Source organism: Tribolium castaneum, chromosome 3 (genome assembly GCF_031307605.1).
Source record: "Tribolium castaneum strain GA2 chromosome 3, icTriCast1.1, whole genome shotgun sequence".
NCBI lineage: Eukaryota > Metazoa > Arthropoda > Insecta > Coleoptera > Tenebrionidae > Tribolium > Tribolium castaneum.
Window position 1 is genome coordinate 12,481,191 of NC_087396.1, and position 13,158 is coordinate 12,494,348.

At 36.0% G+C, this 13,158-nt stretch overlaps 3 protein-coding genes across 6 annotated transcripts; 2 read left to right on the forward strand and 1 right to left on the reverse strand.

The window, feature by feature from the left end:
- Window positions 1-1,611: 1,611 nt before the first annotated feature.
- On the reverse strand, window positions 1,612-5,313 carry LOC661935 (protein NEDD1). Of its 2 annotated transcripts, XM_064355429.1 has the most exons (3): window positions 5,156-5,306; window positions 3,578-3,599; window positions 1,612-3,277 (listed from the first exon to the last, which is right to left on the reverse strand). In XM_064355429.1, the coding sequence occupies exon 3, from the start codon at window positions 3,273-3,275 to the stop codon at window positions 1,668-1,670; it is 1,608 nt and encodes a 535-aa protein (XP_064211499.1). In that variant the 5' UTR covers window positions 3,276-3,277; window positions 3,578-3,599; window positions 5,156-5,306; the 3' UTR covers window positions 1,612-1,667. The 2 variants fall into 2 exon arrangements, with proteins under 2 accessions (XP_064211499.1, XP_973158.2); XM_968065.5 differs by lacking the exon at window positions 3,578-3,599 and having other exon boundaries at window positions 5,156-5,313.
- A 90-nt stretch (window positions 5,314-5,403) lies between these two features.
- LOC100188941 (dolichyl-diphosphooligosaccharide--protein glycosyltransferase subunit 4) lies at window positions 5,404-5,511 on the forward strand. Its single transcript, NM_001134723.1, has one exon. It carries the CDS (start codon window positions 5,404-5,406, stop codon window positions 5,509-5,511), a length of 108 nt encoding a protein of 35 aa, NP_001128195.1.
- Window positions 5,512-6,765: 1,254 nt separating this feature from the next.
- Window positions 6,766-12,998, forward strand: tor (torso). 3 transcript variants are annotated; one of them, NM_001039447.3, is given in 13 exon segments: window positions 6,766-6,977; window positions 9,289-9,355; window positions 9,602-9,747; window positions 9,798-10,026; window positions 10,269-10,336; window positions 10,429-10,594; window positions 10,793-10,974; window positions 11,029-11,298; window positions 11,346-11,553; window positions 11,601-11,802; window positions 11,885-12,038; window positions 12,091-12,443; window positions 12,494-12,996. In NM_001039447.3, coding segments are annotated over 13 exon segments (2,412 nt in total). In that variant the 5' UTR covers window positions 6,766-6,854; the 3' UTR covers window positions 12,738-12,996.
- The last annotated feature ends 160 nt before the right edge of the window (window positions 12,999-13,158 follow it).

The following is a 13,158-nucleotide window of genomic DNA, read 5'->3' on the forward strand; positions in this document are numbered from 1 at the left end:
TGGTTTCGTAATAAAAACCAGCTCTTCGTTAGACCGTTTCGGAAAAAATCAACTTGATACATTAGATTGTGGGGAGAATTCAAACCTAATGAGTCATTTAATTTTTCGCGTGCAAGGAGCGTAGCTATTGGTGGTACGAGAGAATATTAAATTATAATCAAATGAAGCGTGCAGCAAAGTAAGGGCAGACAAGCTCTGCCTGACTCACGCTACAGGTGCTCATTCTGTGTTTGTTTATTTTATGAGCACGACATGATCATGTAAACAACTAGATAAGAACGGTTATTTTAAATTTGCCCCGAGTACTAAATTTGCAATAATTAATAAATTATGCGATCATCTAAATTGGCTTAATTAGTGACAGGCATTTGCATAAGGAGCCCAGAATGGGGCTTTTATGGCGACTAGGGGATTTTTGGCAAATTTTACCCAATACTCGTAGACACACAGACGATGCGTGTTCGCTTGAGCCAATAGCTGGAGCGTTGTAAAGTGCTTAATAGAATTTTATTTCTTTTTACAAGTCCGAGACAATTTGATTTATTCCATCGTTTCACTTAAAATCCTGTTTTTTGCAATGTATTTGCATGTTAATTGACATTTTTTAGCGATAAATCACCTAGTAATGGCCAAATTAAATAGAGCATTTAATATTCCATAAAACGTATTTTATAATTACTTTAGGTGCGCCTGTGTTTATTCATCTAGAACCATTAAAACCAATGTCAAAATCCTAAATCGTATTGCAACAGTAAACTGAATCAAATTTTTCAAATTTCTGATAGAAACAGGCTCATAGACAATGTGGTAGTGACAGTAATATTAAAATATAACCACGGAAATTAAATTTACACTAACAGATAGCGGAATTTGCATTATGCTGCCTTAAATATTGCTAATCCGAGTTAATGTTTTTCTTAATGCATGATTAACTTGAGAAGAATTAGATTTAGTAAATGTGGTTTGCCTTTTATTGCTGTAATGTGGATTAAACAACGATTAAATGGATTAAGTTTAGCTTGAACAAGCCACGAATTTCCAATAAAAAAATCAGTAAATGTGAAGGGAATTTGAAATAATCAATCTCCGATTAAACGCGTCATCAATTTGGAGGAAGAAGCTGTAATTGAAGAAAAGAAGACCATTATTTAGAGTCACAATCTAATTTTGAAAACGCCAGATGCTGAGATATCACATATTTAAAATTAGTTCCTGTTAGTCATCGGAATTTATATTGCCGGGATGGGACAAGTGGTGTCCAAACAGGATAAAAGTACCCTTGAAGTGATGTCCTGCCCCGTGTCATTGGTCTTTCATTTTAATTTCAAATAAATTAACAAAACTAGTTTTAATATGACGCATCTCCTATTTCATTTACTTTTTTCATTAACCGCAGACATAAAATTATGGTTGATCGTACGCTTACTGGGCGCCGACCCGAGAAGGACCGGAAGTGCCTGTAGAGGTGAATCACAGACTTTACAGGTCACTTGATCAAACCACCATCAAACAACCAGGTTGACTCATCTTATATTTTATGTATTATTTAACATGCAAATAACTGTAAAAGCTACTCTAAATTAATTATCAACTCTTCAGGTGACTCACACACCAATTTCAAAATACTTTATTGGTAGAAAAATAGGTACAAAAATATACTTAAAACGCTAATCGTGCTTTAACAGGGCGATTTCCTCCTCAAGCAGGGCGATTTTTTGCTTGAGCATTAGATTTTCTTCAAGGAGCGACTGGCTTTGGGGGACGCCCGAAAGCAACTCGTCGCGTAAACTATTGAACTGATTCTCGACTTTGATTGATTCCTTGACAGTGGCCATCATCAGGTTCAAAAATAGCTGTCTCGTTTGGTACAAAACGTTTGTAGTTTGGTACTTCATCTCGGTCTTTAGCTCTTCGGATGCGATTTTTAGCTCGTCTCTGATCGTGGTTTTAACAAATCTGGCCAAGTCGTCAGTGTTTGCCTTCTCACTATCACCACAGTCCATTTTTTGCTCCAGAGTAACGATCGGTGACAGGGGAGGGTTCAGGTCGAAGTTGTACGTTTCGGGTGTTGAAGTTTGCATGTTGGAAAACAGTTTGTCTTGCAGGATTTTTGACGGATTGTTCGGGGTGTATTTCAGCATTAAATGCTTGGTGCTTTGGTCGGTCAATTTATAACTGCCTTGGACACTAGAACCACTTGTGTTATTTTTGTCCAGGCCCAGCTCCGCAAGGAAGGAGTCTTCAGGCTTTGTGGAACTTTGTATTTTTTCTGAGGTTGCTTCGGTGCAAATGATGTTGAAGGATTCAACGCTTCGGTGGGTTTCATTCGCGTTGGATTCCCTGATCTCCTCCGAGGACATGAAGCTGGTTTCGTAGTCTTCGCTCTTCCTGAACGCCAAGTGTTCGACGGCGCCGTTGTGCCCGAAAAACGAACAGACGGGTTGTTGCATGTTCTTCACATCGTAAACGTAGATTTTTCCTTGCTGGGAGCCCAAGACCACGTATTTCCCATCCGGCGAAAAGTCAACCGCTGTCATGCTGTTCTCCACAAAAATATTCCCGATGCACTTATTGGCCCCGATGTCGTAGAAGCAAAACTGCCTGTCTAGGCCCGTGGAGACGACGAAGTCCGAGTTCACCGGTGAGAATGCCACCGCAGTGACTGGGGCTTTGTGCGAGCCGATGAAAAATTTATTCTTGTTCCCGTGGATGTCCCACACAGCCACTACCCCCTCATTGCTTCCCGCTACGACGTAATTTCTCTTGATCGGATTCGTCCTGAGAGCGCTTATCGATTGGGACCTCGGAATTTTGAAACTCCCGGACAGGGTGTTCTGGACGTGGCTGTAAAGATAGGCCTCTCCGCTTTCGCACGCCGCCACCACGTGGTTGTCTTTGGAGGTGAACTCCACGCGCGTTACCACCGAGGTGGCCCTCGGGAATCGCTTCTTCACATTGCGAGCCTTGATGTCGTAGACGAACACTTGGCCGCTTTTAGTGCCAATGGCGATGTTCTTCTTGGTGGTGTTCTGGAAAGACGCGCACGAGGGCTCCTCAATGCTCTGGATGGTGTGGATGAGCTTGAGCTGGTCTTTGATGCTGATGATTTCGGCGAGGCCGGAGTAGGGAACCAGGGCCAGCCAGTTGCCGTCTTTGCTCCAGGAGATGCTGCGGATGGGACCGTCGATTTGGGGACCGGGCTGGTAGTTATGGAAGACGTTTCCGGAGGGGAACTCGTGGAATTTTACGCTGGTGGAAGCGGACGCGATGGACATTTCTGCAATTTATGAGGCGCGGCGCTGATTTAGACAAACTAACCGAAAGTAACGCACAACATTCATATCTTCATTTTATCTAAGCCATTAAAAAAATTCTAGAACAATATTATTACTACAAAAATATTGCACAAACAACAAAAACGTTGGTTGTCATTTAAAAAATTAAAAATTACGCCATTCATCATCATTTCTCAAAAACTAATGACTTCATAAATGTTGCGATGGTTTCAAAAATAAAATTAATCTGTCCGAGTTTTTTTTTTTTTGAAAAATGTCTCTGAATTTTATGCATTACTTACTAATTATGGATGTATACAAAACCTGAAATAAATTATCAATATTAAGGAAGTATCTATTTTTTTTTAATAAAGAATTGTTTGACTTGCCTTGTTATAAATAATAATTAACGATTTTCTACAAGAAAGAAAAAAAATCTTCAAAAAATATTTATTTATTTAACGAGTTTGAGTGTAAACCGGACGATTGGTTCATGAGTGGATTTTTAATCCACGAGCGACAAAGAGTGGCTTATCATCCACGAGTTGAAATAAATAAACCGATTTATACGGTAACGATTTGAATACAGATTTTTTTTCTTCGAATTATACTCAACAACGCTTAAAATTGCTTTAAATCTGATATAATCTGACGTTTCGTACTGAGAAAAGCTTTCTTACACTGAAAAAAAACTGTAAATTTTGACAATAAAGAATAAAACAATGAAAATATTTAGCACCTTCTTATTTATTTTCCAATAATAAAAAAAAACTCTACAACATTACTTAATAACTTTATAATAAAATAAAAGCATCAACATGGAATTAGTCTTAAACGGGCGAAAATGAGAGAATATTAGAATGAGCGGCAGACATATCAATTACCTCAAAAATTAGAAAAAAGTTAGTAACAGCATAAGCAGGCACAGTCTAACATTATATGCCTGATCATCTAATTTTCAAGCAGAGCAAGAATGTAGACGAGCATCTACCTTTCATATTATCCTCTGCATTTTTTTTGAAGTTCTAAATTTATTACAGAAATTACAATTAAAAAATTACTGTTTCGCTTTTTATGCTGTAATCATTTTTAGATACTTTCTTAACTAAATCATTACGCAGAATAGTTTAGCCGTTTTGGTTTTCTCAGTTGTACAAAATTTGATGCTCATTTAGGACCGTGGAGGGAGAAACCTTTGGAGAGAAGGTGCCCTATTCCGTCAGTAATGCAAGTGCTCCCAAAATTAATATATGTGGACACTGGTTTGCAATTTCAAGCGGGGAAGAAAAGGGCCATAAAAGGTGTTTTTGCAAGAACCACAGTTTCTCGCTTATGTTCCCTCCATAAGTTTCTCCCTCCACGGTAGGACCATGCCATCATTTGAATTTATAATTAAAGTAAGCTTTAATACTTTTTTAACTTGTACGAAAACGCTGATTATCATAATTAGTCAAGTAATAAAATTTCTAACGATAAAATTTAATTAGAATGGTTACATTTTTTCACTTAGTTTGCACAACACCGGGTGTTTAATATAAGTTGGCTACGGATGATACATATGGCGTCCTCTACCACGGTAGGTTTAAACTTTTTCCACGACTGGTATTATCATTTTCTGTATTTATGCTAACAATTTGACAGTTGCCAGCTAAAATCAGCCGGTGTGTGGAGTAAAAGCCACGTAAAATTTAATTTCTCATTAAAAACTTATTAAACGGCGAAACAGCCCAACCATAAATTACGTAAGTGTTTAGTTTTTTTGAAACCATGTTTTTCTGAGTGAAAAAATTCATTTGAAATGTCAGTTAACGGTTAAAAACGTTAAATACCAGAAATGAATAAAGATAAGAAGCAGTCACAATAAAAAGGATGTTACTTACCTTTAGTTTTAAAATGTGCAACGGATAATATGATAACGCGGCGCGAATAACGAAATTTCGTTTTTAAAACAGTGAAAAAAGGTTATTTACGCGAATAAAAACAACGATGCTTGAAGGTGCTGACATCTACAAAGCTTTTACAGTTACAGTTTTCTGTAATCTCATTTCAATTTTCAAATTACATTTTTAATTAAATTTAAAAAATTTAAATTTAAAAATTAAATTTTTAAATGTATTTTTTTTACAGAATGGTGACTGACGTCCATCTGGCAATTCTTTCTAATGCTCTGGGAGTAGTTCTCTTCCTGCTTGTCGTATTGTTTCATTACATAAATGCAAATTATTCTAGACAGTAATAAATCGTTTCAAAAATGTATTCATTAATCCCTATGTTAATTGTAATAACAGAAAATATGTTTGTAATGTTTTTAATAAAAAGTGTTTAACAATATTGAAATGTCTTTTTTTATTAAAAAAAGGTTTTCTAGTGAAATCCTCGAAGGGGATGAATTACATCATTACGCTTAAATATCGCTTTCTGCAAAAATACATAAAAAATTGCGGTTAGCTCCAAAAAATTAAGTTTATTTGTTAACTTGACATTTATCAAATAAGTAAATACTGGTAAATACTAACTTTATTTTGAGAACTGGGAAGTTTTCCTAGAAGAAGTTCTCAACCTGTTTACGAGAGTTTTGAATATTAAGTGGGCAAATAATATGTTCAGAGTTTGCAAATAAGAGAATTTTATGTTTGAATTCCTGGAAGGTCTTGGAGAACTCTCTTCTAAAGCATTCGATAATTATGTAGTTCAAGGCAATATTTTAATTAGTAGATGTTTTCCCTTTTCTGTTTTTTTTTCCTAAAAAACCGATTTTAGTATTTTCGAGGTGGTTTCTTTTAAATTGTAAATATTAGAAGGAACAACGTGCTTATTTGTTTGTGATTTACATAAAGCAGGTAAACTAAAAGTAAGGTCAAAATGTGATAATTTTAGTGAACTTTTGGGCGTCACCTGTTTAGTAATATTTTAATTGGTTGCTATTGAACAAAATAAACATTAAAACTTTTTTTCATTAAAAGTCGTAATTATTTGGATTTTGTTTAATAATGTTCTGCTTGCTAAAATTTGTATGTATTTTTCTGCATAAACGATTGAGTATATTTATTTGATATTCGTATACATCAAAAAACATGGTTTACTATCTATCTACTTGTTACATATAGGAAAACATGGATTTTTTTTAAAAGGATTCATTGTCAAGGCAACTAAGAGGCATGCACTTCTACGCTCTGGATAAAAGAAATCTTTGATTTATCAACTTATTATCATTTATTAGAAAAAGAATGTATAAAGCTAGTGGATCGAGGCCACAGAGGGAACCCAGAGAACACGTTTTCACTTTTCGAAACAATGTTGAATAGAAAATAACGTTAATAAATGCGAATATTGGTTACCAATAATCATTTATATGGTCATGCGTAAACCTAATACCTGTAGCACTCCCGTAGTAGGTAAGGTACTCGTGTCTATCGTAAATACCTACCTATTCATCCCTTCTCAAATCGTCTACCTCCATTCGGCGTCGACGTGCCACTGTGTTAGAATCATTATTTGAAAACTTGTTCAGCGCGCTATTGCTTTGATGTCGCTATTTCGCACATTTTTCGCCAATATAAAAACAATTCATATTTTAAAATGAGGTATATGGTGATTTGTGCGTTAATTTTAACGGTAGGTGGACGGAATTTAAAAAATGCCGAATTTAATGGCTTGCCCGAGGAAAAGCTATTAGACGCACTGTGCCAAAGTTTTCGCAAGGTAAGTAACTACAGTTCAATTTTTTTCTGTATATGAAAGACATAATTATTATTTCGCGGTCCACGTGTTGATTTCTACTAATCAATTTTTTGCGAGATCGGGAGATGTGAAGGTTAATACATTCAGTTTTTGATCAGTTTCGGTGTTTACAGTATCAGTTTTGTGTGTGGAAGAAATTCTATAACGCTGGAATGACGTGTGATAATGATATTAAAAATATAGGCATATGATTGATGTGATATGCACTGGTCTATTTTTATTTGATGGCAAGTTTCTTATACTACTACAAATAGAAATCAATTGCAGAAATTTCAATCCCCTTCGATTGTTTACTGTAGCAAACAACGAAAACAAGCGCTTTACTAAATTAACGTCTTCTTTGCGAAGACTAGTTCAATTGTTTTTTATTTTTGAAATAGGTATATCTACCAAGTCTGTATCTACGTCAAGTTTTATAAAAAAAAAACTTAATCCATTGTAGGGTGCATACAGGCATTGAAGACAATAATTTAATTTTCTATAACTTTCTTTTTAGTTTTACCATTTTTCACCTTTTGCTGTATTCGTTGCGACGCGGAAATTTAAATATTGGAAGTAGTTAAAACGTTCTACCTGTCTGTATTTTTCAGTTGTCTAGTTTGCACTTTTTTATATGAAGCCATTTTTTATTTCGTTTTATCGAACTGGCGCTTTTAAAATTGTTTGGCATCTCTTCTATTGAAAAATTGGAAATTAAATTTTCTCTTCGAAGTCACGTACTTGCATACGAATCAATTTTCACATGCTGAGGCACAATAATGAATAATGTTTCTACTCTTTCAAGTCTCTGCAGTGAGAGCTTTATCATAGCATGGATGGATCATAAATTACTTGGTGCAGGCTCATTTTAAAAAGGACAAATTAGTTGTGGAAAAAACTACATACTAAAATGAGCAGAAATACGACATATCACATAATTAATGGTTATCCGTAATTAACTAGCCTGGAAGTTTGTGAATCGCAGTTTTCAGGTATTTCTCATTAATTAGAGAAGAAGTTTTTAACGAGAATCTATTGAAAAGTATTCTCAGATCTAGGTTCGGTTAGTGTGAACTTAACAAAATATTAATTAAAAATTTTCTCCGAAATTTCGTTTGATAAAAATCAATAGTTATTCGTGATTGATTCTAGAACTGTTTATGACGATTTGCATTATTTTCACTTTATAATAGAAATAAATTAATTATAATGCAGACAACCGGCAATTGACTTGCAAATTTAACCCTTTACAGCATAAACATCGAATATTTTTGTTTAAAAATTTTCTGTCGTGTATGCATTTTATGACGTAACGTTGTACTATTTATAGTTTATTGGGTACTCATGAGGGTAATTTAATTCTATTCTATGGAACTGATTCAAAATTGAATATCACTCGAAAACTAATTGCTTGGTAGCCGGTTTATAGAAAGCTGTGTTAAAATTTAATTCGTTGTTAAAAGTTAACAACGCGAACGGACTAATCAAATTGCTTCAGTTTGGTCACGTGATCAGTTAACCACGCATTTAATTGCATATTAAACTAATGGCGCGTCTATAAACCGGTCCCTAAACCTTAAATTCAAGCGGCTAATTAATAGGTAATACATAATTATATACCAACTTATTCTCGTAAAACAATGCTAAAAAGCTTCATTAAATGTTTGTAGACTGTGGAGTCCAAAGCTTGTTCAAAAGGAATTAAAAATGAAAACAATATGATTGCGGAAAACAGAAATATCTCAGTAATCCCTCTTGGTCGAAGCCATATGTAAGATCGAAAACTTGAAATTACTCTAAATAATTTATAAAAAATTACGAGTCTTTTGTAATAAAGTTTGTAAGAACGCTATAGTCAAAGAATTAAAAGAATAAGACGAGCTTACATAAAAACATTCACTTGAATCGTGGCTTGAGAATGTCTCTAAGATTTAATGAACAAAGTAATCAATTGAAGTTTATAGACTTTGAGAGGCGATTTTAATGAAATAGTTTTTTAAATTTCGTTAGGAAAATTTCCAGGAAAATTCTTCAATTAATAATCTGAAGTGAATATACAGTTGGAACTCTATAATCCGAGCTGTGCTAATGCTTAATACTTGCGTATTGTAATTAAATACCACTTTAATGTTACTTTATTTCAAAATTTTATTAACTATTACGATAACTGTTAATCCGATAGTGCGGTGGGTCGTTTATCATCCAACTCGGAGAATCGAGCATTTACTGCACTTTCAATTCAATGTATTGTTTGTGATCGTTTTAAAAAGTTGTTTTAAAACGTTATTTTCAGCAAAATTCTTCTTCCTGTGGTAATGGTAACAGATGCGACTTGTGGAGCGAGAAGTTTCCTATACAAGGTACAAAAAATTCGATACTTTCAATTTGATTTTGTTGTATAATATCTTTCTCTTCGGTGTATCCATACAATATAAATATAGATTCTCATTGGTTGGAGAGTTGTATGCCGGACAATATTTCATTATATTTATTTGTTGAATTCAAATATACTTTCGCATATAAAAGTGGCCGCGCTCAAAGAGTTACAATTATCTCTTTCAAGTAATATCATTTTATTAAAACTTGAACTTTCTGTTTTGGGTCAGAACTGAAGTCACAGGAATCGTTATTAAACTCGATACAAATTAGATGCATTGAAAGTAATATGATCAGTTTTTATCTGGAAGCGACAGATGACTTTGCTTATTTCCTGGAAGTTTCAAATAACAACTTTAAAACTTATAGCAATGTGGTAAGTTTTTAAATTACATCGTAATTACTATTTTACGCTGAAATTTCCAGACCACGTGTAGCTACTACTCTCTGGATGATTTAAGCGAAGACACGTTTTACGATATTCGACTGTGGGGGGTCTCATTTTCGAAAAAACAAATTTTACACAGCGACGATCTCGCTGTCAAAACAACAAGCAAAAGTTTAGTCCCAACACCAGTCACGCATATTTTTCTTCAAAATCTAATTTTGAAAGAAAACACATACGATGCTGTAATTAAATGGAGTCCAAATGAAGGTAAGCTGATAATCCGAGTTTATAATCCCAGCCGACATTTGATTATTTTTTATTAATAAATGAAACTAAAAGCGAGTTTATCCTGGTTGTAATTAAATTTCCTTTAAAAGTCCCCAAAACTATGCCTCAGACCCGCTGACCCTGACCTTAACACACCTGTGATCATCATTGTTTTTGATCCAAATTGCCAATACTTGTAGATTTTTATTTTTAGAGGAGTGATTTAAACTGCTTATTTCCAGATTATTCGTGCGAATATAATCTCGTGTGGATTAAGGAAGAATCCATTTATGAGGAAAAGATAAGCGTTGTAAGTAAAGCCTTCTTCTGAGTAGATCATTTGACGATTTGATAATCTGATACAATTCAGTAACATAGTAATTAACACGTGGCTGGCCGCAGGTTTCAGGTTTGCACGAAGCGACTTTGACCGATCTGGCTTTAGGGGAAAACTACACTGTGCAAATTATGGCGAAATCGGAAAGCTCGCCCTTCGAGAGTTTGAAGAAATCGCTTAATTTCCGCACCCCTTCTTGCTTGGAAACTTTCCATACTTTGGAAAAATGCCGTAAGTTGGTTTTTCATAACAGAATCGATGAAATTACGAGCAGATATTTCCGAGAGCATTTAAAAATAAGTGCCCATTAATTGGGTATTTTCTTGATATTTCTGGAATGATGTATATTTAGGATTAGCGTTGTTTCCATTTTACCTTTATCCTCACGTGCGATCAAATGAATTGTTTCTAAAAGTATAACATTATTAGGCCCTGATCCCCCACAAAACCTGGTCATTAACGAAAGTATCATCGATTTATCCCAGCAAACATACAACGTCCACTTGATGTGGTCAAAGCCAGATTTAATACCCAACTATTACATCGCCCATTTTATTAACATTGACCCGGAAAATCACAACAAAACGGAGATTTTTTTAAACATAACTGGGGTGAGTCCTTTTTGTAGTTGTTCCAAATATGACGAATTATTTCTCGTGATGTAGGACAAGACAAATTCAGTTTTTGAACACGTGAAGTTGGGTTCCTTGTACCACATCTCCTTCATGGCCTGTTCGTCGGCCGGGTGCAGTCAAAAAGTGGCCGAAGAGCGGCACAAAACCGACATAAACATCACAACAGTCCCCTCGGAGCAGCAGTGGGGGATTTTGGTCCTAATTATCGCACCTCTAATTGCAACTTTGATTGCGACAGTGACTGTTAATTATTACCGACATAAGCAGAAGCGACGCGATGAAAGAGAGCGCTATTTCAAGGTAAATGGCCCAAAAATGTATTTGTGGTTTCGATTGTTACATTGTAGGGTCTTGACGAGGAGAAGCTTCCAGAGTCGGGGGAAAATATTGAAATCAATTTGATCAAACCCGACATATTTGATCAGTGGGAGCTCGATCCCCTTAAACTTTCCTTTCAGGGCGTCATCGGAGAGGGAGCTTTCGGGATTGTTCGGCGAGCTTTCCTAGACTTGAAGGAAGACAATAAGACACAAGTTGCTGTCAAAATGCTGAAAGGTTTAATGCGTGCGACAGTAAGAACACGGGTGATGGCTTTTTTGCAGAGTCACCCACTTCGGAGGAAATACGACAGTTCACTCAAGAAATCAATATAATGAAGTCGGTGAGACAACATCCATATATTGTTTCCTTGATCGGCTGTGTGACGGAAGGACGAGCCGAAGGGCCACTGCTGGTGGTCGAGTACTGCTCAAGGGGGGACCTGCAGACTTACCTCAGGACGGCCTGGGACAAATTCACCAACATGTAAGTGGCCGGCTTTTCAATTTTTTCGAGCAAAAAAACTATACATACTATTAAAATATTAAAATAAGTATTTATCTCTCAGGCAGCAACAATTTGCATACATTGACGAAAGCTCAAACAGTTCGAACTATTTCGCTAACAAAACTTACGACTTCCACAATATGAGCTTCGAGAACGATTTTATAATCCAGCCCAAGCACCTTTTATCAATAGCGCGCCAAGTGGCGCTCGGGATGGTACGAGATTATATTATTTATCTACTTTTTTGTATTATTTCCTAACATTTAGGAGCATCTCGCTAAAACTCGTGTCGTGCACCGCGATCTGGCGGCACGTAACGTTCTAGTTTGCGAAAATCACACAGTGAAAGTGTCCGACTTTGGTCTGAGTCGCGACGTTTACCAGGACAACGTTTACTGCAAAAACGGCGGCGGAAAATTGCCGGTCAGGTGGATGGCCCTAGAATCCCTAACGCATCAGAGGTACACCACGTATAGCGACGTCTGGTCCTTCGGCGTTTTACTATGGGAGATAGTAACGCTCGGGGGAACCCCCTACGTGGGTGTACACTCGTCCGAACTGTTGGATTTCCTCAAGAGCGGAAATCGGTTGGCGCGGCCCGTGAATTGCAGCCCCGACTTGTGAGTATTTTCTCACCTTGTGTCTTTTTATCAGTGTTTGTGTGATTAAGGTACGCCGTCATGTTGAATTGTTGGAAGGAATGTCCGAAAAACAGGCCGACTTTTACCGAACTGAGCAAATCTCTGGAGGGTTTGTTGGAAAATGTGGCTCAATATCTTCAAATTGAAAATGTCGAACAGACCCTCAATCACGAGATTAAAAAAGTGATTCCTGGGAGAATAACCCAAAAGTCGTGTACCACCGAACGGTATGTTACACCCGTTAATACTCTAGTCAGAGGTATTAGCAACTAAGTGTGGTGAGACTGTAAATAATTATCGTTGTTTCGCAAATGTACCTGCCCCCAAAGTTCAATGATTTTGTGATCGAATGAAACATATTTACGTAATTAGTGTTAGGAAAAATGTGACTGATGTAATATAGCTGTGAGTTAAATTATAGTTTGATATGCGTTTAAGACAATGTTATGCACTATTGTGCATATTTTTATGGTATTTTTTGTATTATGTTCAACGTGACTGTATCTCTGTAATAAATAAATGTTTTTAAATGATCCCGCGACTAAAAATTTGCGAATTGAATACAAACATTAGAAGTTTTTGCTCATAATTTGAACTAAATTGTTGAGAGAACATGTAGCTACAGAAGCTTCAGGTATTTCCCACAAGACAAAATTTAATTACCTCAGTTGAAACTCACATATGAGTAGACTGC